The sequence below is a fragment of the Lactuca virosa genome, chromosome 4, assembly GCF_052849685.1.
Source record: "Lactuca virosa cultivar CGN04683 chromosome 4, Lactuca_virosa_CGN04683_v6, whole genome shotgun sequence".
Lineage (NCBI taxonomy): Eukaryota > Viridiplantae > Streptophyta > Magnoliopsida > Asterales > Asteraceae > Lactuca > Lactuca virosa.
In genome coordinates, this window is record NC_136429.1 from 360,821,309 (window position 1) to 360,849,157 (window position 27,849).

The 27,849-nt window shown below is 34.0% G+C and overlaps 1 protein-coding gene across 9 annotated transcripts; it reads right to left on the reverse strand.

The window, feature by feature from the left end:
* Positions 1–703: 703 nt before the first annotated feature.
* LOC145108677 (uncharacterized) lies at positions 704–27,849 on the reverse strand. 9 transcript variants are annotated; one of them, XM_079045748.1, is made up of 6 exons: positions 27,575–27,849; positions 27,187–27,427; positions 26,868–26,975; positions 26,415–26,503; positions 24,555–24,664; positions 18,046–18,612 (listed from the first exon to the last, which is right to left on the reverse strand). In XM_079045748.1, the coding sequence occupies exons 3-6, from the start codon at positions 26,896–26,898 to the stop codon at positions 18,276–18,278; spliced, it is 567 nt and encodes a 188-aa protein (XP_078901874.1). In that variant the 5' UTR covers positions 26,899–26,975; positions 27,187–27,427; positions 27,575–27,849; the 3' UTR covers positions 18,046–18,275. The 9 variants fall into 9 exon arrangements, 1 of the variants encoding a protein (XP_078901874.1); XR_013708470.1 differs by lacking the exon at positions 26,415–26,503 and having other exon boundaries at positions 18,246–18,612; positions 26,868–27,427; XR_013708469.1 differs by lacking the exon at positions 24,555–24,664 and having other exon boundaries at positions 18,249–18,612; positions 26,868–27,427.

Consider the following 27,849-nt stretch of genomic DNA (forward strand, 5'->3'; position numbering starts at 1 on the left):
TAGAACTCCTAAAAGCACAAAGCAAGCAGCATTCGGGCTTTGAGTAACCAAAACCAAGCATATCCTAATCAGGCCATGATATCACTGACTAATCAGTTCTAGCATGTAATTCAATAAGCATCTATAGCAGGCATATAAGGCATCTTCCTAGATCCTTAGCCCTAATCTAACATGCAGTTCTCATACACATACAATAGGCATATAAGGCATCCTTCCTAGATCCTCGACCCTAATCTAGCATACAGTTCTCATAATCATATCCTATCATATCATGTATGGGTATCTTGGGGAAAACTTACTTGAGCTCGGCCGATTGCACGCATCACACTCCTTGTTCTTTCTCAAAAAAAAAAACAAAAAAAACACTTCATTTTAAATTTTGAAAAATTTAATTTTGTAAAAACTTTTGAAATCCTAGATTTGAGTCCAGACACCCCTGAATGTGTGTCTGAATCCCTCAAACCAAGGCTCTGATACCAACTTGTAACATCCCAAAATCCAAGACCAAAAACTTCATTTTTAATTTAATAATTCATAAAAACAGATTATTGAAAACGTCATTAAGTTATCTCATATCATAAAAACCCATAAGTCACACGTCTCAAAAACATGTCATATAATAATAATGTCAGAGTACAAATCCCAAGAATATCATAGTGCGGAAAATCATGGTGTGATGCGCTGTAGTCATGTCGGCTCCTTTCCCTTCGAAGAAGAGGTACCTGAAACCAAAACTGTAAATCGTAAGCACAAAGCTTAGTGAGTTCCCCCATTATACCACATAAACACATACTGTCAGGCATATCTGGGTGCCCGACCTACCCTGTTGAGCATAACTGGGTGCTCAACCTATCCATGGTAGGCATAGTAGGGTGCCCAACCTACCCCTGTCAAACATATCGGGGTGTCCGACCTACCCCTGTCAGGCATATCTGGGTGCCCAACCTACCCTCCGGTTTATCTCAACCGGTTACGGGGACTATTTCACCCCTACCACTACCACATAATTGATGGGTTTTGAGCACTACAACATTCCTATGGTGTACATGCAAACCCTAAAGCTTTGGATCTAGTTTGTCTAATGAAAATGCAATAATCATCCAAAGCCATAAAACCTTAGATCTAGCATGTGATAATCAAATAACATATGAATTAGGGTTTAGATCTTACCTTGATTGTTATGTAGCAATAACAATCTCAATTCCTTCTTATAATTGGCTTCTAAAAGCTTAGAGTCACAAATGTCACTCCTCTAATGGCTCACAAACACCAAGAGCAAGAGGATGAAGAAGGAGAAGTGGAGAGGCACTCAAAAACGTCTAGAAACCCTAAGGAAACTCTTAGCCATGTTTTTGGTGCCCTAGGGGTGCTTAAATAGTGAGGCTATTAGGGTTATCTAAAAAGGAAACCCTAATTTCACTAGTTAGGCCCTAAGCAACCCATGGACTCCTCCTTTAGAGGCCTTGGACGATTTCTAATGGGTTTCCCCATAGAATTCGTCCACCCCTCTAATAAGAAGTCCATTAGCCCAATATTCAACTATCACACAATTGATAGTTCTAGTCCCCTAAGTTTAATTAATCTCTTTTAGCCACAAAATTAATTCTTAGTTAATTATTGACTAATATTAATTAAACAATATGATTTCTCCTTTAATATATTATTCTCATAATATATTAATAAATCATAATTAATCCTCTCTCTCCATAATTCATCATATCAAGTTGCTTTGGTGAAGGCAACCCAAAAGGACCATGCACCATCGGGTCAAGTACATACCAAAATAGTTATAGGCTTAGACACTAATCCAACAATCTCCCACTTGGATAAGTCTAATAACTATTATGCATATGACTTCAGATCCTGATCAGCAATCGTAGCTTTCAAAAGTCGCTGTCAACTCTGATCTTATCAGAAACGCGTCCTTTAGACAAGGGATCATATATTCCTCCATTCTAGATATTGTATAGACGTGAGACATGGATTGAAATCATTCTCTCAGTCTATGTGTCGTTTCCCGATTTCCGATTTATGACAACTGACTAATTGAACAAATCAAATCAGTCCTGGCCCGACCGAGCACTTTCCTTTGTCATCACTAAATCATCGAGGGGCCCACAGATATCGCTTTAATCCCACTTTGGGTAAAAGGAACGGATAAACTTCGACTCAATGCTCGCTTGTACTTACTCACCGAATCACACACAACAATACGTTTTATAACACCAAGTTACTGGCGCGTTTACATATTATCAATGTGCAACCGACTCGCAAGATACAACTCACACATCTCGGTTTCAAGAATATAAGATATTATCATCTCACCAATCACTCGTGATAAAATCCATGAAGCGATCCAAGTGAGCGTGAGTTTAATGCAATGCTCAAATCATATTCGTAAGCACTCATGAACGTTGTAGCAAACTTTTGCTATGTCTAATACATTTTAGACAATCTACAAACCAATTCATGACAATCTTCTTTCATACTTACTTCCAAAGTATGAGCGACTATGGAACGTTCGAATAATCTTATTATTCAGGAAGTCAAAACATGCAAATTTGAAACACAAGAATAATACTAATCTTATATGGCCCCAAACTTTTGAGTATAAATAAAACACTTTTATTTAATCACCATATTACTCATTATTTGTTGTTTCGGGTAATCAACTTCTTACCTGAATTATAACGACAATTGTCCCATGCTCTTAGCATGCACTCTATGTTTACTTATGGTCCTTACTTTGTGAAATGGTATAATTGAATAACATTTTCAATCACACTCATTTTACAATTCCCAATCCTTACCACAAGTGTAAGAATACCAAATTCTTGCCACTTATAGAATATGTTAGATTCTAACACTTTACGCAACGGTCCTTTCGTAATGTCACGGTACTAAAGTCACCAAGACTCGGCCAATGAAATTACAAAATGCTCTATTGGAGATTGTTACAAGACAATTCCATAGACATGAAGTCTCACATTCAAAGTACATTCCTTTGAACATCCTTCTTGCATAAACGTTTTTCTAATCTAAACATAAATCTTAACGTCCAACTTCCAATATGGAAACATTTCCATATTTGCCATATGACAACTCATTATTAATATAATCGTATCTAATAATAATAATGTCAATATGGTCATTCCATTACTATACTTCCAACTGTTCACAAGCGACCAATCCTTGGCGAACCTTAGATTATCCTTGACAGTTGTTTAACTAATTCAGTCAAATCCGATTCTAGTCCTCTTTCCCTCTTAATGCCCTAGGCATTTGGAAAATTTTAGAACGGTCGAATATTACAACGACATGATACTTTACCAGTCTTTGCCATAATATTTCTATTTGCCATGTTCTCACGATTCGAACTATGAAGAGGGATGCCGTAATCATAATCGAGTGTGAGAACGCAACAATTATTTCCATATATAGAATTCTCTTACGTTGAATCCTTTCAACATAACATTCATATATCTTTTTGACTAAACTTTATCAAAATTTATCGATCTAAACCTTTAGATATAAACGAAGTATAATATTCTCTCCCTTAATTATAGCAAAACAACTATTCAACCTATGCAACTTTGCAAAGTGAAACTTTTGTTTTCTATAATTAATATTGATAACTTGCAATAATAATCATGCTCCCACTAACATGATGATTATATCCATACCAGCATAACATTTATGCTCCCACTAGCTTTGACACGTATTCAGAAAACAGCTGAACTTCTAGAAAACAATGTTTATCGAATTTCTTATGTTCATATTTCCAATACGATGTGCTTCGATAAGCCTTTATCTAAGCTTCTCAAATTCACATGCCTTCCTTAGATAGCTCACATGTGTGTCTAAAATAATTCATAACTTATATCACTAAGTCCCAAATGTTCAGGCTAATTGCCAAATCTCACAATTCAAACTATGAAGAGGGATGTCGTAATCATAATCGAATTTGAGAATGCAATTTACATAATCGCTATCTCCTTAAAATCTCTCTTAGTGAAAGCGTTTTCTCACAATCATTTTCATGAAGGAGAGAAACCTTATGACACTTAGATTTTATGGTGCATGTGTTCCTATCCATGCAAATTTGTCATAAGCATAATCATAAGATGATGTTTGTGATAAATTCAACCTCTTATAGACAGAACTTGTTCATTCTTAATTTCTTGTCATCAAGGGTCCCACCATTGCTTCCAAGTTATTTAGCAGCTCACCTATGCCACTCAATGTATTTTCATTGATCAATGTGTTTGCCCTTATGCATTCAATTGAGAACTCGTAGAACTCATATGCATAATCACTCAACTGGATTGGCACGGAAATAAAATTTTGTCAACACGATAGGTTACAATCCTCAAGTCGTGTGCTAGTGTTTATTAGGTTTACTTCTTGATTTGTTCTTGAAACTTTTCAAGATCTTTAGACTCCCACTGACCTCTTGACATATAAGATTCGCTTATCAAGAAACATTTCTTGACAAAACAAATATTCAAGAGTCAGTGTGTGTCTTTATCAAGACAAACCTACACACAATTTTGGTACTAGTTGGTCTTTGTCTTATCCAAGACATCACAACTTACCAATTTCAAATGTGCAAGAGCAAGAAAACATTTTCCTACTTCACATTTGATGAGTGTGTTAAATTTCTTAACATGATGTCACTCAAATCACAATTTTCGAGTACGACTCTAAAACTTGATTTTGGAATGAAGTACGATTCATCTTGTTGACTTAACCCATTTTGACAATTCCCGACTCCTCTTCTTAGCCATACTAGTGCACTAAGACGTCCTTAGAGGATGAATTGTAATATGGTTCTTATAATCTTTAAGACGATCATAAAACACGATCCAAAAGTACTCTCCCTTCTTCTTAGATTGGAGAAACTTTTATCTTTCTTGCCTAATTGATTCTTCTTATTCGTTCTGCCATTCATTGAAACTTTTCAATGATTCATAATCATACTTAATCTTTTAAGTATAATCATATTTACTAATCTTTTAGCAAATCATGACGAATATTTTATCGTTCTTTGTGGTGGACTTGACTAGTGCACAACATTGTGTACCAGATCTCATTATCCTTCACTTGACTCACATACTTATGTGAACAAGGAATTAGTCTCAATTTTTCAAATACGAAGGTTCTCATTCGTCACACAATACCAGTTGCATGATTCCAAGTTTCTGTCCAATTGAAACTTGGGTGATGAGAATCTTTCCTCATTTGGTAAATTTCTGACATTACCACAAATAACATAACTAAGAATCAAATTCATTCACAATATTGCTAACAATAGAACCATTCAAACACCAATTTTCAAAAAATCCATCGCAAGGAAACATAAATAAGTTAAATCAAAATTTATTTTATTGCGGAAAAATATTGTCCTTACAATGCGATTACAAATGAAAACTATGTAAATACTACTTAGCAATCTATCCTAACTCTAAAGTAGTAGCTTAAATATCTGATCCTTGAATCATGCGATCGAAATCCATTTCTTCGCGATCAGACTCAGCTTGCTCCTTCCTTTAAGCTCCCTTTCCTTTCTTTGATCCTTCAAAACATCGAAATGTAATCTTATCACATCATGTATTAAGAATCTCCAAATAGGAACTTAATGGAGTTAGATAGTGTATATTTCCTGAAGCAGAGTCATACATCTTGACTCTCCCATCTCTTAGATCTCTCAGGTAGTCAGAGCAACTTCGTAACCAATGCTCCTTCTTTTGGCAGTAGAAACACATTGATTCTTATGGAATGGTACACAGGACTATCTCAGACTCAGCCTTTCTCTTGCGTAGAGAAAACTTTTCTGGACTTCCAATGTTACCATTGTCCATAGAGGGTTGGGATATTGACTTACCAGACAAATTTGCTGACCAGTGCGCCAAATCATTTCTGATTCAGCAGCAATAAGCAAATAAGTCAAATCAATAAGAGTCATGTCGTGTTCCATCAGATAGTACTCTCTAACGAACTTACCATATGATTCGGGAAGTTACTGAAGAACCAAGTTAACAGCCAACTTCCTTTAAACATCGATACCTAACAATCCCAATCTATCAATATGTAACCTTTTATCCAAGACATGAGCACAAATAGACTTCCCATTTTCATGTCTTTTGCCAATAGGGCTTGAGTGACCTTGAACTTTTCAAGTCTTCGAACACGTGGGTCAGGGAGAATTATTGGAGGAGGTGGAGGAAATGAAGCATGATTTCCATTTCCACAATACAATCGTGGAACATCATCTTCACGTGGAAAACTTTTTCCAACGGATTTAGAAAGACCATAGTTGTCAGACTTTGACATCTATGAAACGGGAGAAAATTCAAGTTTAGTTGATTGAGTCCTTAATAAAACACCCAAATGAGATATTAAGGCTAGGACCCAACACAATATCCTACAAATTGGAAGAGGGATTCCGTAATCCAACTCGCAGAACATTTGAAGGTAGGTAAATGACGATTTACCAATTTCCACCATGAAAAACGAAAAGAATGTTAAGTTTTAAATGAATTGAAACTCCTAGATCTTTTGAGATTCATTGAACTTTTCAATGTCATGTTTAATCTCGATTATGCCCTTCATTTGTGACTGGGATGCCGATGATCACAAATAAGGTGTGAATAACCATGCGAATGTACGTGGTGCCCTCAATGTTACAGTCACCTAATCGACGTGCCGGTTAACCACACACGCTCCATTGATCTATGACAAACATCGAGTCACCCTTCGCTACCAATGCCAAACCCAACTTAGTGTGCCGGATAACCACACACGCTCCACTAATTGTCTCGACAAGGGTACAAAGTGTAATTCCATGGAATTGCATCGATTTCACTTTTTCCTAAAGTAACTAAGATTTGGGAATTTAGTAAAAACATTTAGTTACTTTAACATTCATTATACTTTCATGAGGAGAGGGTTTGCCCTATCCTACCCGTTCGGCTAACGACCCTCCACCAATCAAGGAAGCGGTGGGTGAGAGTGGACACCCATTAAACGGTCATTTTATAGGCCATAACCTTATACCCCCCTTATAGATTGACTTCGTGAATGAGGCCTACTAACGGTAAGACTAGCAGTTTAAGTTATACATATATAATATTAGACTTTTAATGTTATATATAGTATAGGGTGTATTTTACACTTTTAAAATACTAGGTGGGTTAATTTAATAAATTATACCTTTAATTTAATTAAATATAAACCATGTTTTTTTTAGAACGTCAAATCTACACTACTCCTAAGCTACTCCTAATACCACCTGTCTCCAATGAGACTTGAACCTTCAACCTCTAGGAGGGAGGGCAACACCGGTACCGTTGGGCTAGAAGCCCTTTGGTAAATATAAACCATGTCATTATGGATTTATTAACTCTCTTTTAATTATACTTTTAATTAACTTAATAAAACCATGAGGATGTAATTTGAACTTTTTCAAAACTAGAGTTTTAGAATTTAAAATTTTCAAAAATTAAACTTTTAGTCAAAAATTTAAATTCCAAAACTTGAGGGCAAGTTTTGAAACATTTCAAAACATTAGGGTTTAGAATTTAAATATTTCCAAATTAACCTTTTAATCAAAAAATTTTAATTCCAAAACTTGTGGACAAATTTTGAAACCTTTCAAAATATTAGGGTTTAACTATTTAAATTTCAAAACTAAAACTTTTAAAGATCAAATTTAAACTATAAAACCTAAGGGGTGTAAATAGAAACTTTTCAAACTTACTAGGTCAAATATTTGACTAATAATAATCTTATATTATCCATATTTAACCAAATCCATCAATTTTGATGAAGATAACCATTCCAAACTTAAAAAATCGGATTTTGGCAAGAAAAACGAGTTTTGGCAATTATCCTCAACAAAATCTGGCAAAAAATTCGAAAATCCCGGGACCAGAGCCCTGGACTCGTCGAGTCCACAATGGAACTCGTCAAGTAGGACCTACTCGTCGAGTCCATTCATGGACTCGGCGAGTTTGGCAGTCAGAACCCAAAAAAATCGATTTTTCAAGCAATAAACGATCAAATATGCATCAATTCATCAACAAACAGCCCTAGGCTCTGATACCACTGATGGGTTTTGAGCACTACAACATTCCTATGGTGTACATGCAAACCCTAAAGCTTTGGATCTAGTTTGTCTAATAAACATGCAATAATCATCCAAAGCCATAAAACCTTAGATCTAACATGTGATAATCAAATAACATATGAATTAGGGTTCAGATCTTACCTTGATTGTTATGTAGCAATAACAATCTCAATTCCTTCTTGTAATTGGCTTCTAAAAGCTTAGAGTCACAAATGTCACTCCTCTAATGGCTCACAAACACCAAGAGCAAGAGGATGAAGAAGGAGAAGTGGAGAGGCACTCAAAAACGTCTAGAAACCCTAAGGAAACTCTTAGCCACGTTTTTGGTGCCCTAGGGGTGCTTAAATAGTGAGGCTATTAGGGTTATCTAACAAGGAAACCCTAATTTGACTGCTTAGGCCCTAAGCAACCCATGGACTCCTCCTTTAGAGGCCTTGGACGATTTCTAATGGGTTTCCCCATAGAATTCGTCCACCCCTCTAATAAGAAGTCCATTAGCCCAATATTCAACTATGACACAATTGATAGTTCTAGTCCCCTAAGTTTAATTAAAATCTCTTTTAGCCACAAAATTAACTCTTAATTAATTATTGACTAATATTAATTAAACAATATGATTTCTCCTTTAATATATTATTCTCATAATATATTAATAAATCATAATTAATCCTCTATCTCCATAATTCATCCTATCAAGTTGCTTTGGTGAAGGCAACCCAAAAGGACCATGCACCATCGGGTCAAGTACATATCAAAATAGTTATGGGCTTAGACACTAATCCAACAATAATAACATATCATAAACATACTGCTAGGCATATATGGGTACTGTCTACCCCTTCGTCTCTTTCAACCAGTAACCGGGGACTATTTCACCCCAACTACCACTATCACATAATATCATAGCATACTAGCACATAAAACATAACCAATGGTGGCATACCAGACAATTATCACAAAGACAATCGTCCCTACTATAAACACCTACTAGTGGGCCGACATTAGTGTCGTAGACCCACTTCTACTGGAAGGTAACTCACCTCAAATGTCGTGAAGTAGCTGAACTGTCCTTGGCTCTGGAATCAACTCCACTCAAACTCCTACACATTAAAATCTCCTTTAATTACTCTTTCATACTCATAACCCCCCCCCCCCCCCCCCTTAAGAGTCAACTCTAGTCAAAGTCCAAGTCAAAGTCAACGTTCTGGTCAAAGTCAACCTTCTGGGTTGACTCAACTCGCCGAGTTCCATAAATCATAAACCCTGAAATCGCGACCCAACTCGTCGAGTTCTTTCACGAACTCGTCGAGTTCCTCCTATCAACAGAATCGGGACTTTTCACTACAACTTATCGAGTACTTCCTTGAACTCGTCGAGTTCTTTAATCTTCAAAACTCGAAAACTCGTCGAGTCGTCTCCTAGACTCACTGAGTTTGCTCAATAATCAGAAAAGGTTGGGGACCCCGATCCAACTCGCCGATTTAGATGAACAACTCGTCGAGTTCCCTTAGTCTAAACCCATTCAGTTGCTTCCAATCGAGTTCAATGCTTCCAAACCATATATCTGGTCCCCTTGGACTAAGTTACCACGTAAAGTTGATAACTTTACGTCCATACATGGTGTCATGAAGCTAAAAACACCAAAACTAAGCTTTATAGGAGATTTAGGGCATGGAGAAGGGCCAAGGCTTGATAAAGTTGGCAACTTTAAGTCTCATAAGTCCACGAGTGCCTAGATCTGAAGTCACAACTTCATGATATACTCAAATCCCGAAAATGACTTCAATACGGCCAAGAATGACAAAATACTACCCTAGATGAAGATCTAAGTAATAGAAAGCCAATGTATCAACTTTATACCTCAAATGAGTCAGAAATGAAGCTCAACTTCTGGATCTACTAGCTTGTTCTTGAATCCCCAAGCTTCTCCTTCCTTCACAAGCTTCAAAATCACAAGGAATGCACAAAAATGGCTCAAAACTCTCCAAAAGTGGATTAGGGTTTCGTGGCTAGGGTTTGGGACGATGGAGGCTATAAATGAGGCCAACCTTTGGAGGTTAAGGTGATTAAATAGGGTGCAAAACCCTTAAAATTAGGGTTTCATTCTGTCAGACCTACTCGTCGAGTTGAGGCTCTCAACTCGTCGAGTAGACTTCCTATCCCGCTTCCAAATTCCATCTCTACTCGACAATTTTGGGGCCTCCAGATCGTCGAGTTCTAAACAAAATGAATAAATTTGATTTAAAAATACATACCAGGAACCGGGCGTTACAATTTTGGGACGTATTACTCATCGCCTTGATGATGTAAACAATGATCCATTCTCTCAACCGACTGCGATTAAACATTTAAATTTTGACAAGGTTAATTTGCAGGGTACCAATCTTATTCTTGGATATATGCGAAGGTGGTTCTTAATCTACAAACGGAAGATACGATTGAGATTGAACTCAGCAAGTTCTTGGAGTTGTTTGAGAAAGAGCGTGTGTAAGTATAGGATGAACAAATAAGAGAAGGATCCACATCGTTCCATCTATTCTTGATGATACTAGATAAAGTTATAGCCAATCATCCCATTACAAAAAAGGAATATCATTTGATGAATCGGAAACTAAATGCTCTTGTTCGCAGAGTAGACTATTTTTGTCCAACAAATTTCCAAAACATGATGACGGTGAATGAAGCTTCTTCAAAAACTATTCTTTCTGAGAGTAGAATATTATTTAATGCTCAAGAGAAGTTGGTTCCTGAATCAACTGTGAAGGTTTATGTAACTCTTCCCAAGGCCATTGAAGTGATATCCAAAGTGGATAATGTTCTTTTTGAAGTTCAAACTCTTAAATCTTCAATCACATCCGAGAACATTGGTCATCATCAAGTTGTTACATTTGCATTTAACACTCTTGTTGATCACTATTCTTTGGAAGCAAAGATGGCAGATTTAATCGCAGAAAAGGAGAACAATATCAAGTCTCTTAAACTGGAATTGAGATAAATGAAGGAGTTTGAAAAGAAGATGAAAAGTTGTTGTTTGTTAAAGGAAGAAATTTTGAGATTAATCAAAGACTAGTTCACACTGTGGAGGGAAAAGATGCTCCTCATATTGACTACATGTCTCAAGTACTAGATGTGAAGCTCCTACCCATCCTTTCGCAACTTAGTGCTGATGTAGGTGTTACGAGTAGCAGGGCTACTTCGCAACAAGGGAGATAATGTAATGCTCCAATGAATGTTCCTCAAGTCAACATTAATAATCCTTATGATGTTCCACCAATGGTTAAAAATAATGATGCTCCAAAGGTTATAATTGTAGATAGATCACTAAAAAGGTGATTAGATGGATATTACTCCTGAAATTCCTGAAATTAATGTGGGAATTAATGAGGGAACAAGTTCAGTGAAGATCCTTTCGCAACCTGAAGTTGATCCAAACGATAAAGATGTAGAGAAGGAAGCTCAACTAAAGAAGGATAAAGAATTAGAAAGGATGAAACAACTTCAAATTTAGTTAGATAGACAAGATGCAAAAAAGGAGAGTAAAGGAAGCAGCTGAAGTAACATTGAAAGCTCTTTGGTCTGATGGACTGTTGAGAGAATTCAAAGTAAGGACATAAAGAATGTTGAAAAGTATTGGCTAGATCCACGATCTTCTTTTTATGATTAACAATTCATGTGATTTCCAGTTAGATCTTCTAATGATTGCAAGAAATTTTCTTTTTAGAAGCTTTCGGAATATTATTGGATTTCCCTTAGCAAACACTGTTGCGAATAAAAGCTTTTCAAGTTCTATGTTACTTATTCAAAGCCACAATACTATGTTGGAAGTCTAAAGAATATTGGTTCAGTCAAGAAGATTGAAGAAGTTAAAGTGCAAGGGTACACGAATTACAAATTGATAGTGTTGAGGGGATAAAATAATGAAATTTCTTCATTCACATTTTCTAATATTCCGATTATGAATCCCTGTGATTGGATTATGTTGTTTAGTATGTTGAAGAAGCATGAATGAAAGTTCCCAACTCAAATTCAACACTTAAAGCGAATGTTGAGATCGTATGTCATGGAGTTGTGCAAGATGGATATAGAAGTGGATGAGATTTTGAAGAACAATATAAGTGTTAAACCCAGCAAACAACCAGAAAATCTTGAATAGATGAGAGATAGGTTTATACAAAAGGAGCCATGGGGTATCGTATACAAAGTGAATCAAAATTATACTATGAAGAATTGCATGATGTATCTCCAAGACAAACATTGTTATAGATCTTCAACACTAACTGGAATCTTGACAAAAAAGAGGTTTGCAAAGCTAACACTAAAGATGATATGAAGTGCGTCTTAGATATGCTTAGATAGTGGATGATAGTTCGTATCATTATTATTGGATTGATACCTAAAGTGTTTGAAGAGACAAGATGAAGACCACTTTCGCAACTCAACACAAAATGGGAGATTGTTGGGATTCGCAGATTTATTATATAGTGTTTGAGTTATGATGTGAAAGGGATTTCAAAGTTATATGTTTTATTCTTCACTTGTATATGCGAACAACTTTCTTTGTGTTCGTATTTTTTGTACTTAGGCTTCGCAATTTATGTTTTTGTTTTGACAGCTATGTTAGCTTAGGTGTCCTGACCTCACTGATCAGAGCACAACCGAATTCTTTGTGCTCATTATATAAGGATAGTTAGTAGTAGAGAATATCTTTTGAGAGGTGTCTTACATTATTTGTAATTGTATGCCTTTTTCTCTCTAAATGAAAAAGCATATCTTATTTATCTTGATGTGTTCATTCGGTTATGTCATGACATTGTTGATTTTTATAGAATCTGTCGATCGTATCACAATAGTTTATTGTTTGATATGATCTTATCAACTTTTTTTTTTTTTGAAACAGCAAATATCATTGAAAAAGAAGCACCCGTAAGCAAGAAGCTAAAACGAGGCGAAATATATAATGCATAGAGAAAATGATATAAAAAAGATATAAACAAGAAAAATAGATTAAAATGAAAGATGAGTGAATGGTGAAACACTCCGGTCGTCCCATGCTCCATAACCAAGATTACATATATGTTTACACTAGACATATCATAAGGAAATAATGTTCAACTATTTTTTCCAGGGCACACCAGTTTTCTTGAAAACCTTGTCATTCATGGTCATACAAATGTTCCAAATAAGACAATAGAACACCATACTTATGATCGATTTCTTCCTAGGACAATTTCCCCAAGCAGCCGCATAATCAATGAAATCACTAACATTTGAGAATCTCCTGTTTTGGACCCCACACCATTTAAATATCCAATCTTGCACCACCTAAGTATACTTACAAGTAATGAGGAGGTGATCAGCTATTTCGATCTCCTTGTTACATAGTGGACAAATAGTGTTGGGGAAGTTAATTCCCCTAAACGCCAAACCATCCGCTATAGGGATCCTATCCAATGAGCCTCTCCAAATAAAGCATCAAACTTTTAAAGGAATCATCTTTGACCAGCAAATTATAAATTGTACTTTTGAAGTTTAAAACCTCTAAAAACGTTTGGTATTATTATTATTATTATTATTATTATTATTATTATTATTATTATTACTATTATTGTTACTGTTATTACTACTACTACTACTACTATTATTATTATCATTATTATTAGGACTTTATTAACGAAATGGTATCTATAAGTCACTAGACCTTCAGCTATTTTACTAATTTTTTTGCTACTAAAAGTATTATATTTGAGCATCACTTTTTTGGCTTATTATACAAGATGATATCATGCGGTTCGTAAAGCATTTTGAATTGGTTGGTTGTCTTTCAAGGGGTAGCAATTCTTCTTTTATTACTCTAGCTATTACCCAAAGTCAAGGATCCTCTTTCCTTATGTGATTATAGGCCCGTCAGTCTCGTTGGATGTGTCTATAAAATTATCGAGAAAGTCCTTGCTTATAGATTAAAAAATGAGATTGGTTCGGTGATTGATGGAGTCCATTCCACATACATTGAGGGATGTAATATTATTGATGGTCCTATGATCATTAATGAGGCGGTTTCTTGGGCTAAAAATACCAAAAACAAAATGTTATTGTTGAAAGTTGATTTTGACAAAGCTTTTGATTGTATTAATTAGTTGTTTCTGGATTCGGTGATGGCGCAAATGGGCTTTAGTGATAAATGGAGATTGTGGATAAAGGAATGTATCTCATCCTATAGAGCCTCGATTTTAATAAACATAGCTACAACCAAGTAATTTCCCATTATGAAAGGTGTTAGTCAACACGATCCTCTCTCGCCTTTTCTTTTCATTATTGCCATGGAGGGTCTCAATGTCGCCATGAAACCTTCATGTCAAAGTCTCTCTTTCACGGGATTCAAATTCCCAATGGTGGTGATGTGTTATTGCATCTCTTTTATGCTGATGATATTGTTTTTGTGGGTAATTGCTCTAGCTCTAATTTTGCAAATTTGGCATGTATTTGAAGATGCTTTCATGCTGCCTTCGGTCTAAAGGTTAATTTTCACAAGTAAAATGTCTATGAAATTGGTGTTTCGGCTAATGATGTCTCGAATTGTGCCCGAATTCTTGGTTGTAATGCATGATTCCCTCCTTTCAAATATTTAAGAGTTCTAGTAGGAGCTAATATGACTCTCAAAAGAAATTGGATCCCTATTGTTGATAGAGTTCAGAATCGTCTTTCTTCTTGGAAGGCTAAGACTCTCTCTTTTGGGGGGGGGGGGGGGGGGGGGGCTAACACTTTTGAAGTTTTTTATTGGCAATCTCCAGTTGTATTTCTTTCCTTTGTTCAAAGCTCCAAAATCGATTATTTATCTTCTTGAGAAATTGAGAAAACGGTTTTTATGGGGTGGTTGTGATGCGAAAAATAAAATAAATTGGGTGGCTTGGAATGTTATCCTTGGTGCTAAAGATACGAGAGGCTTGGGGGTTGGCTCTTTATGCTCTCTAAATTGGGCTCTTTTAATCAAATGGATTTGGCGATTCAAGGTTGATCATAAATCCCTTGTAGGGGCGTGTCATTAGTGGTATTCATAATCTTGCTTGCAGATCGGGTGAATTCATTTGCAAAGAAATCGTTCCCCGGTGTTTGGTACAATATTTCGAGGGTCATTCATGACATAAAGGGCATTGGTATCAATTTTTGTTCTCTCTTTGATATTTGTGTCACGTCTGGATCGACCACTCTGTTAAGATTTATGGAGTCATGAACAAATTGACAAGTTCCTAAGAGTTCAAGGGCCATAAATGAAACTTGGAAATTAAAACAATTGAATTGTTGAATGGACGGTGGAATCAATTGTTTAATATTTATTGTCACTATCTCTAATGTGAACGCAACAATTGAACATTTGAATTGGACGCAAACTTTCGGTGGAATAATCAATGGACGGCTAAAGAAAAATCTACGCATTTTTCAATCTTTGCGGCAATCTTGTGCATATTGCGGCTCACAAATATACCTATATATATGCATGTATGTTTTGCATATTTTGTGTGCAAAAACTTGAGAGAACATCAAGTGTCGAGTGATATTACCATTTGTAATCTTATAGTGGGTTAATATAAAATTCTCTAGTTGCAGCCCGTGGACGTAGGATTTGCACCGAATCCGAACCACGTAAAATCCTTGTGTTCTTCTTGCTTTATTTTCTCGTTTCGTTTGTGAGTGTGTGATAGTGTGTTTCCGTTGCGTGTACCCGGTCCGGTTCCTAACAACTGGTATCAGAGCTAGATTAGCAAGGTTTGGAGGGTACGATCGTTTTTTTATCACGCACGAGTGTACCTGATTTGTATCTTGTTTGTCATAATGGCTGAAGACAAGGTGGTAATCGAGAAGTTCAATGGTTCTGATTTTAGCTGGTGGAAAATGCAATTAGAAGCATTACTATGTCAGAAAGACTTGGACGTGGTACTCGGAGACAAACCGGAGAAAATGGAAAAAGCTTTTGAAGATGCGTGGAACTCAAAGGACAAGAAAGCCAAGGCGGTTATTACATTGTCGTTGACGAAGAGTGTTGCTTTCAACATCATGAATGAAACCACGGCGCGTGGTATGATGGAGGCTCTGTCAAATATGTATGAGAAACCATCGGCGGCTAACAAGGTGTTCTTGATGAAGGAGTTGTTCACTACAAGGATGAATGAGGAAGGCTCAGTTACGGTTCACATTAACAATCTAAATTCAATTCTGTCCAGATTATCATCTGTGGGAATTAAATTTGATAACGAGACTCAAGCATCACTGCTACTAGCTTCTCTACCTGATAGCTGGTCCGGAACAGTTACAGCTGTTACAAGTTTCGTGGGGACCAGTGGTATGACTTTTGAAGGGGTTAGAGATTTGGTTCTAGGCGAGGATATCAGACGCAAGAATCAAGGTGGATCTTCCTCTTCTGATTTATTAAATATCGGAAGAGGTAGAGGGAATAGCAGGAATAGTGGAAGCAGTGGGAGTCGGGGAAAAAGTTCTTCTAGAACTTTGAAGAATGTGAAATGCTGGAACTGCCAAGAGGTGGGACATGTTAAGAGTCAATGTCCAAAGAAAGAATTAAACATTGCTGGTGCTGAGAGTGTGTCTGAGGATGATGCACTGATACTCAATATGGAAAGTTCTGTGGACTCTTGGGTCATGGATTCAGGGGCTTCGTTTCACGCCATGGACAACGGGGAAACGATGGTGAATCTAAAAAAAGGAGATTTTGGAAAGGTACGTTTGGCAAATGACGAGATGCTTCAAGTAACGGGCATGGGAGATATTGATTTGGTTACTTCATTGGGAACTACATGGAGCCTGAAGGATGTCAGGGTGATTCCGGAGCTGAAAAAGAAATTGATTTATGTTGGTCAGCTGGATAAACAAGGACTGGAAGTAAGGTTTGGAAGTGGTAAATGGATGGTGGTCAATGGTAATTCGGTGATTGCTCAAGGTTTGAAGCGTGGGTCATTGTATATGGTTGAGGTATCTGATGAGGGAATTATGACCGTCCCTGTTAAGCAAGACAAAATCTGGTTCGCTAAATCTACGGCTAAGAGAGTTCATTTTGCAAACATGAATTCTGGAGCCAAAGAGATGTTAGCTGAACGAGTTCAAAAGTCTAAACCATTCAGGGGATTCTGTGACAGTGGGAGCACGAGACGTGTTCCTGGTACAGTTACAAAGAGTCGTTGGGTTTTGAAGACTAAGACTGAAAAATTCTCTCCTGTTGAATGTTTGCAAAGTTTGGAGAGTGTTAATGGTCCTCGGTGTATCTCTGGATCCGGTGGAGTGTCCAAACCGGTTGAGACAGAGGATGAGTCGGTGGCGGGATTAGCTATGGCTAAGTTGGAGCTAGTGGGAGCTTCAACTGGCCCTTTCTAGTAATTGATGATGAGGGGCGGCTGCAATTAGAGAAATCAGACTAAGTTTTAGCTTGTTCTTTGGAACTGGAAGCTTGAAGGACTTGGTTGTTTTTTTAAGATTACTGGAGTAATTGAGAGTTGGATGGCGGAGAAAGACTAATTTGTTCAAGTCTCCAAGTGGGAGATTGTTAAGATTTATGGAGTCATGAACAAATTGACAAGTTCCTAAGAGTTCAAGGACCATAAATGAAACTTGGAAATTAAAACAATTGAATTGTTGAATGGACGGTGGAATCAATTGTTTAATATTTATTGTCACTATCTCTAATGTGAACGCAACAATTGAACATTTGAATTGGACGCGAACTTTCGGTGGAATAATCAATGGACGGCTAAAGAAAAATCTACGCATTTTTCAATCTTTGCGGCAATCTTGTGCATATTGCGGCTCACAAATGTACCTATATATATGCATGTATGTTTTGCATATTTTGTGTGCAAAAACTTGAGAGAACATCAAATGTAGAGTGTCAAGCCAATTGTAATCTTGTGAGTTTTAATAAAATTCTCTAGTTGCAGCCCGTGGACGTAGGATTTGCACCGAATCCGAACCACGTAAAATCCTTGTGTTATTCTTGCTTTATTTTCTCGTTTCGTTTGTGAGTGTGTGATAGTGTGTTTCCGCTGCGTGTACCCGGTCCGGTTCCTAACACACTCTCATAATATAATCTTTGTTTATAAGAATACCCTGCGTATGTTGCTGTATCTAAATATCTGGTCATTAAAAACTATGGATCTTCATTATTTTCAAAATAAAGAATGATATCTTTATTTTCTAAAATTATGATATTATCTTTATGAGATGACTCTTTATATTCAAAATTATCATTGATGGTTTCACCATCTGTAATCATTTGAGCGAAGCTAGGAATATTTTCCTTTTTTGTTTCCAGAAATGCTTTAAATTCCTCATATAATGGGCTTCCAGGAACTGGAAGGGGCTGATTGTTTGCTTGTGATGAAGTTCCAGCTCTATAAGAACTGCTTGAAGCCGTACGATTTCCTCGACCTCTATTATAACCACCCCTATATGAAAGATGGCCTCTTCCCCGATTGGGATTCATCCTGCAAGTTAGCATGTAGTTTCAGAAAAAAAAATTATGAAGATATTTGAACATAACGTTATACATTTGTATGTCAATTCTTGTAATTGGCCTATTATCCTTTTTATTTCGTTTGATAAGGAATCTAAGGCCTTTATTTGTTTACAATGAAGATTATTCTTTACTTGTAATTTTGAGTCACTCATAATATTAATTCAAGAGTAATATAAGTTTGTTTTCAAGATTTTTAAGATGAATTCTTAATCCTATCAGTCTTAGTTTAATTACTGTTCTTCTATAATATGGTTCATTAGTTAGGTTGGCTAATTCAACTTCTGCCTCTTTAATTGAATTTTTTATTTCGATAATATTATGAGATAATTGTCTTAGATGGTTGAGACTCATTTAGAAATTCTCTAGTTAAAAAATCTGGAAGACTATTATCACTTCGTTTTTTATATTGAATTTCAAAATCAAAACATACTAATGTAGCTTGCCATCTAGTAAACATTTGTTTGGAAACATTATGTTTAAAGTCTTTATTAAACATAAATTTAGCTGCTTGACAATCTGTTTTTATAATGAAATGTTGATTATATAAATCATCTTGAAATTTAAGAATACATTTTACTAGTGCCAAAATTTCTTTAGCAGTAGTAGAATAATTCTTTTGACTAGGAGTCCATTTTCCAGAATGGAACCTAACTAGGAATTCTTGTCTATTATTAGGGTGAATTTGTTTCAAGATTCCTCCAAAACCTATTTCAGAGGCATCTGTTTCAACTATTTTTTCCCAATTTGGATTAGCCAAAGATAAACATGGTAGATTTTTTACTTTATTTTTTATTCTTTTGACTGCTTGGGTATGATTATTAGTCCAAGCACAAGGATTTTTCTTTAATCTATCATATAAAATTGCACTATCGGATGATAAATCTTTATAAAAAGGTGATATATAGTTTAGGCTACCCAAAAATCTTTGTAGCTGAGTTTTATCTTTTATCTCATCTGGGAATTTTGCAGCAAACTCTATACTTCTTTGTATAGGAATGACCTGTCCTTTTTCAATATTATGACCTAAAAATCTCACATTTGTTTGGAATAAAGACATCTTAGATTGTGAAATTACTAAACCATTTTTTAATATTATTGCTTCAAAAGTATGCAAATGATCAAAATGTTCTTGAATATGTTTTGAAAATACTAAGATATCATCTATATATACTATAATAAAATTACTATAAGGATTGAATATATCATTCATTATATTTTGAAATTCTGAAGGGACATTTTTTAAGCCAAATGGCATAACATTCCATTCATATTGCCCAAAAGGAACATTAAAGGCAGTCTTATATCTATCTTTTTTATCAATCTGGATTTGCCAATATCCTGATTTTAAATCAAACTTTGAAAATATTAGAGAATCATGTAAACGATCTAATAAATCTTTTTTATTAGGAATAGGATATCTGATCCATTTTAAAACCTTATTAAGTGGCTTATAATTTATAACTAGTCTTGGTATTCCTCTTTCTTGTTCTGAATGTTTGTTAACATAAAACGTCGTACATGACCATGGAGATTTAGAAGGTTGTATTAAATTTTTATCTAATAAAGAAGCTATTTCCTTTTTACATATATTTAAGTATTCGAAATTAATTTGACAAGGTCTTGCCTTGGTAGGAATTTGTTTTTCATTGAAATCTTCCTCATAGGGAAGCATGGCTATATGTTTTTTTCTTTCCCAAAAGGCATTAGGATGCTCATTACAAATTTTTAAAGAAAATTGGTTTGTTAAAAGTTTAATTTTTTCCTGTTGTTCTAACTGTTCATCTATTTGAACTGTCCTAATTTCCTCTTTAAGAAAATTTATCTGGTTTTTCTTTAAATCCAACTCATTTACCCAAATAGAATAAGGGTCAGAGACAAAATTTAAAATAACAGGTTGATTCTTATAAGATCCTATTATTTTATTTTTATCAATAGTTAGTGGAAGTATCCTTTCCAGAAAAGGATTTCCTAAAATCATTGTATTGCTTGTCATATTTTTAATTACTGTGAAATTAATAGGTATACAAATATTTTCTGTACAAATTTTTGCATCTGTTAATTTATATCTAATATCCAATTTTGAACTTGATACTTCTCTCAACGTATGTGTTGATTTTTGAAAATATTTAGTAGGTATTATTCCTTCTCGTATGCAGTTTAGATCTGCACCACTATCTATTAAAGCAACAAAATTTCTTTGATAATTGTAAGTAATAAATAAACTGACTGTGACATGCCATTTTCTAGAGATTACTAGTTCCATGGACTGAAGGAAACTATTATCATTATTATTACTAGTACCAATGTCATGTTTATTTTGTAGTTTTTCTAATCTATTAATTCGTTGATTGTTTATCAATTGGTCATTTTTTATTTTAGATATGTCCTATTTAAATGATTGAATTTCATCTTGTAAATCCTGTACTGTAGGCTTATTAGCACAACTTTTATTTCTTCTTTCTTTTAGCATATCCTGTACGTTTTTCATGGAATAGATCCCTTCTTCTTTAATACTTTGTTCCCTAGTATTCAAATTTTCTATTATTTTTTGCCTTATTTCTGGATCATCAATTTCTCTTAATAAGTTTGCTATATCATTGCTAATCATATTTATGGTTAAATTTTCTTTAAATTGAGACTGGAGTAAGTATAACTGATGGTCTATGTTACATGAGCATTGTTCTAAATTATCACAATGACATTCATCTTCTTCAGATTTTGAAGAATAATCAGAATGGTAGTCTATTATATTATCAGAATTATTATCTGAACTTTCTTCATCAGAAGAAGAATTATCAATCAAATTTATTAATTGCAGCTTTATATCTTCACTTAAGTCCATGTTATTAATTTGTTTTTTTATCTTTTTATTTTTGCATTCATTAGCATAGTGCCCTGTTTTTCCACACGAAAAACAAGTAGGGGGTTTTTTATTAATGTTTTCTTTTCTAATAAATTTCTTTTTTATGTGTTTATCCTTTTTGTTAGGATCATTATATCTTTTTTTGTAAAACTTTTTCTTTTGTTGAAAATCTTTTTTCTGTTTTTTCTTACTTCTATTAGTTTCTATTCCGAATTGATCACAAAATTCTCCTAGTTGTCGTTTTTCATTAAGATGTTGGGTCTTAATTTGATGATTAAGTTTTATTTCACTACATAAGGCTAAGCCTTCCTGTATACAGGTTCCTATTAATTTTCCATACGTATAATCTTCGTAAGGAATTGTATTATCTATTCTTAATTGCTTTTTTACTTTTTCAGCAAAAAGATTTGGCAAACCATCTATGAATTTGAATTTCCAATAAACACTATTACAATCATTGAGCTCCATTACTCTGCTTAAAAAAGTATCCTTATACCATCTAAAGGATGTAAGAGTTTTTACAAAATAATCTGTTTAATAGAGTACGAATGTTTTCAGAATTGTCTGACCATCTTCCTGTGAAATGTTCTATTATAGTACAAGTAAGGGTATAAACTACATTAGGAGTAGTAATCCCATTCTCTATTTTAACTGTATTAAGAATAGCTTGTTGAGTTTTTTCATCCACATAGTTGTCCCACCAACCTTTTAATTGGCCAGTAAATCCAGCAATTAGCATATTAGCTACTTGTCTATCACTATTTCCTGTATTTTTAGCGATTGTACTATACATTAACATTCTATGAATCATATTATATATATGTCTTTCAGTATAACCGTCTAAGTTCCATTCATAGACATTTTTACCACTATAACTATTGTTAATTTCATATTCTTGTTCCTCATATAGAACATCTTGAGGGCTTGGCCTTGGATAATAATACATTCTTTGAACAGGCTTTCAAGCAAATTTACTATCGTAATTATTAATTTTATTTATTTGGGAATCATTTATATCTGAGTCATCATCCGAGTCTTTATTTATGGTATTAATATGTAATTTTTTCATTTGTTCTTGTATAATGTCTAGCATATAATCGTAATTTTTTAATTTATAACCAGTAATATTTGGTGGTGGTTGAATAGTAGCATTTATTTGTTTTTCTGTCTTTTTTCTGTATTATTATATCTTTTTGACTATTTATTTTTTCTATTTTTTATGTAAATCCATTAATTGTTCTCCTAATATTATAGAATATAAATTATGGAAATTTAGCTGTTGAATCATATTGTTAATATGATTTATATCTACTGTAAGAGTTTTTTTTCAAAAAAGTTTTTGATAAGCCGAAAATTTTATAGTAACATTGTTATTTGTGATTGTAAAAAGCCGAAAATCTTGTCTCCTGATAGAGTATATTATCTTTCTATATTGTGAATATTATGTAAAAAAATATAAGTAAACCAAGGAATAAAATGTATAATTTGATTTATAGAGGATAAATATTCATAAAATTTATTTTGTATTTCTTGTAACTCCTCTTTAGAATAATTTTTAAATAACCATTCTTTAAAAAATGTCCATTTAGTTGAATAAAATTCTTCTGAAATAATTTTTCTTGCCTGAGAACCAGGACTAAAATCTATTTTTTCTTTTAAATCCATTAAACTGTAAAATTTATTTCAGAAGGAGTAGATGCCTCCGCCTCATACACAATATCATCATGTATATTTAAATTATTTATCTTTCTAATATCAACAGAAGCACGAGTAGAAAGGGACTTCTACCTTATAATCTAGAGGTGATATGTATGAATGTGAAGATCTTGCAGATCTTGTTCGTTTTATTAGATTGTTTTCATATTTTGTTTCTTTGTTAAACTCAATAGTAACGACGCCATCAGAAGTTTGTATAATACTTTCTACATTATTATTTATTAAAGGTGTGGGTGGTACATTATTTTCTAAAACCCAGTGTTAAGGAATTTTTATTTCATCCCATTTTATAGATTTTCTGGTTGTAATTTTTGACATATCAAAATTACTTTCTATCAAAATTGTTTCATTTATAGGTTTATTAACTCTCTTACATTTAGGATTCATAGTTTTTAATGGTTTAAAATATATACGATAACATATACATATTACTTCTGAACCTGGTAAATAATTATAACCATGAGTTTTGACATTTAATGTCAGAGCTTGAAAAATATTTTTATCAGACAAGGAAAGTTGTACATTTGGGTAAACATTAAAATACACCGGTCCATGAGATAAACTAGGTTCTATAATACCCATTAAATATTGTTTCCAATTTTTATTTCTAGCATCCCTAAGGACTACTAAAAAGCTTTCAGGTAATCCCTGTAATGTTAATGGTTTAAAAGCAATTTGTACTAAACCAATATGTAAGTAATTATAAATATATTTATATCTATCAATATCTTGTGGGGTTATTAATTGAACTGTCATATCATCTTCATTCATAGTTAAATTCTCTTCTGTAGTTTTAACAGTTTGAATAAAACCTAGTTCTTCAAAGGTTCCTAATTCATATATTAATTTAGGGTTGATACCAGGAATTGTCCATTTATTAAGAAGATCTAGATTCTTTGGTACTTCATATTCTTCTATTAATTGATTTTTAATCAGTTGTTTATTACTATTTTTGAATTTACTGAATATACTCATAAACAGTAAAATGAAATAATATCACATAGTATTTCATGGCCCTGATACCAAAACCAAAATCTACAGGACCATATCATGATATGAGTAATGTAAAAATTTTGAAATAAAAGAGTTTAGTGAGTTAGGCGAGTCAATGAGTAAAAATGCCCTAAAACAGCACTGTGGCCACAATAGCGGGCTATAACACGACTTTGCCCTTTTTCTCCAGACTTTTTTTTTTACTCATATCTGATTATGATCTGCTGATCATAATACTGCTTCCATGATAATATTATGTGATATTAACAAGTTAATATCACATAGTATTATCACATAATATATATATATATATATATATATATATATATATATATCACCTGGTATGTTGGTGTGAGTGAAAATACACCATACGGTTTTTTTGTATATATACACTGTACTTCATTTTGTCAACCATAAAATGGTAGGAAGACAATTTACACCATAAAACCTGAAAAAGCACAATATCATAATATTCACATCGTTTTCTTCAAATAGAGGTTATCCATTCCAAAAATATTGCTAAAGTTTATCATGACACACAATTTAAAATCATTTTGTTTGGCTATTCTTAAAAAATAATGTTCAATATAGACAAAAGTGAAAGACCTAAGCAAAATTCAATAGATTTTTGTAACCTTAACACAAAAATTTAACATCCATGGATAAATACTAGAATGTTAGTGAGAGGTAAGAATTAATTTTAACACTCATCGAGTTGAACATCTCAAATAGTTTTTAATCTTCTTCACGTAACATGATTTATTTATTTTTGTGAGATCTTGACTTGAATCTATGTGTTTACTGCACTGCATTTACTTTTCTGTTCACATTCATAACTTGAACTCCAAGACTAATTATTTATATTTCTTTGCAATTAACCTCTTTAAGTAGTAAATTTAGGCTCACACCATTAAAGCGAAGCCCCTTCATATTTATTAATAGGCAACAATAATATATATTTTGTTAAAGAAAGGCATGCTAATACTCGTGAGTAATATTCTTAAATTTATTTGGTAAAAATGTTAAAAATTATAAATCAGATAAGATAAAGAAAAGAATACACATTCAACTAAATTCTAACAATGTGTAAAAGTACGATCCGAGTATTTCCGGTGGTTCCCTTCTTTCTAAAATGTAATAAGCAAATTAACATGCATGATTTCATCTCATAGATACTTTAGGAAAAGATTTTATTTAAAAACAACAAAAAGCACTCATAGGTCTGCAATTTCTTCAGTTTATGAGGAATGACATCCCGCAACTTTTTTCTACCTCAAATTACAGCAAAATAAATAAATAAATAAATTCAAAGATCAGATATTTATAAAAATTTATTGCTTATTTCACTATTTTGAACTATTGTTTCTCATGCCGTCAAAACACTTGACCCTTTTTTACACTCTACTCTGATTTTATGTGATTTCTACATGACCTTATGACAAGAAGATGATTGAAAGAGTATGTAAGGTTTATAATAAATATAATAATGATATTTTAGTGAAGTTTCCATATTTGAAAACATTATCATATGGAAGCCTTTTGTTTTGCTTTTTGAGCCAAATTTTACAGTAATTACTCATTTAAACGGGTTAAGCCTTTTGTTTTGCTTTTTGAGCCAAATTTTACAGTAATTACTCATTTAAACGGGTTAATGCTTCCTAAGTTGCATTCTTTAAATCCTTGTTAACCACAATGGTTAGGGTTTCTAGTGCGTTGATGATTTTAAAAGAAGAAATTAAATATCCTCCTACCTTTTCTTCCTACCCACATGAAATTGTGACAAGTGTCATATTTAGATAAAACTAATGATATTTTAGGACACTAGTAATCATTTCAAATGTGTAGGAAGATAATTAAGAAGAAAAGTAGGAGGATATTTAATTTCTCTTTTAAAAGCTACTAAAGTACAAAAAAATGTCCTACAAGAACTCTTGCATTTCATTTTGGTGGAAATACATGTTAAATTACCCTTTCTTTTGTTTATTTTTTTCTTTATTATAGTTTCCGATTAGCAAGTGCTTCCTTTTTGTAAGGTACCCCTAGTTTTGGAGCCTATATATAGGACTGCAAAAATTAAAGATTTTAACTTGAAATTTTATTAAATAAAGTTTTCTTGGGATTGTGAGGCTATTCTCTTGTGAGGAGTTATAGTAATGTTAAAATATATCAAAATTTTAGATATTAAACGCTACACATACCTGAAATGCGGTTCTAAATTGTTCACAAGAGGCTGCTTCGTAGTTAGAATAAGCTTTATGTGCATCAAATTCACTACAGGCCCTTCGAGCTCATTGCCAAAATGCCCAAAAAAAAAAAAAATTATACAACAACAATAATTGTCATCGGAGCAACCATCCAACCTAAGAATGGGCTACAGAGACAAAAATGAATGAACATCAATCCTTTCCTAGACTGTATAATCATAGGTGATCTTCGCAAACAATATAAACCACCATAATCATGCATTTAAGAATCATAACTATATGAACAATAATAATCCAACTAATTATCAAGGACCAGTCCTGGTTCACTAATTAAGAAACGACACTACTTCCAAAATAACACAAAACATAAATTGGGGCTTTTTCATGCATGAGGAACAGATAAAAGATTTGCAATTCTGAAGTTCGAATTATATTAAGAAAAAATACCTTGAACGATTGGACAATTTAGGTCGGCCATGAGAGAAAGCGGCGAAGCGTGGTGGGTTGAAGGGCGCTGAAACGCCGATGATTTCGATTAGAGCTTCTCTACTTTTTCTACATACGAATTTGATTTCCAATCTCAGTCTCTTAATGAACGAATTCTCCAGAAAAAAGATGTTGAAGATGAAAGGAGTTAAAAATGTAAACAAAATCCACATCGTCATCTGAGGTTCAGTTTCATTAGCCAAAGAAAAGTGAATTGAAGCTTCATAGATAAAAAGAACCCTAATCACAATAAATATTTAAATAAAGAAATTATTGTTACGGATAATGGGGATAAGTGGAAGCGGTCACAGATGGAGATGGTGGAAAGGTTGTCGTTGTCGTTGGATGCACGAGAAAAGGGCTACTTCTTTCATTATCAGGAAAAACTTAAGAATACGCGATAAACATCAACGTGTTGGCTTATTTCGCAATACTTGCGATAAACAATTTTGCAATAACTTCTTTCTTCCTCCTTTACAACTTCATGTTTAGCATTCTCTTCCGACACTGCAATCTCCTATCTGTACGGATTAAACAAAAAAGAAACAAACAGTGAATCTTTATATCAGAATAGATGTTTGGGTGTAGAAGATGGATGAAACCAAAGGCAACGAACACAAGGTGAAATTAATTAAACCCTAATCGAAGTGTTTAAAATGAAGACATACCGTTTGGAGCTGTGTTGGGATGGCATGATTGGAGATGTTCGTCGGTGGTGTCGAAACAGAAGTAATCGATAGAAAGAAGGAGAAAATCGCAGTCGATATGTAGTTGAGAGTGGAGATGGAGGCGCAGACGATTGAAATAGGTTTTAGGGCTTTTGTTGGGCACCACCGGTGGAGGTATCGGTGATTCAGTGTGGAAACTTTGGTCAGTCGTCTTCTTCTCTCAGCTGTACCGATATCGATCCAACATTTTGATGGAACGAGTGACAAATGATAAA

What these genes read in the sequence shown, in the direction of transcription:
- LOC145108677 (XM_079045748.1), bottom strand. Translation starts at nt 26,898, where the DNA reads ATGGCCGACCTAAATTGTCCAATCGTTCAAG. An exon ending in AAATTGTCCAATCGTTCAAG is followed by an intron (nt 26,504 to 26,867) that starts GTATTTTTTCTT and finishes TTTGGCAATGAG; the next exon opens with CTCGAAGGGCCTGTAGTGAA. An exon ending in CACTCACACCAACATACCAG is followed by an intron (nt 18,613 to 24,554) that starts GTGATATATATA and finishes GCTAACTTGCAG; the next exon opens with GATGAATCCCAATCGGGGAA.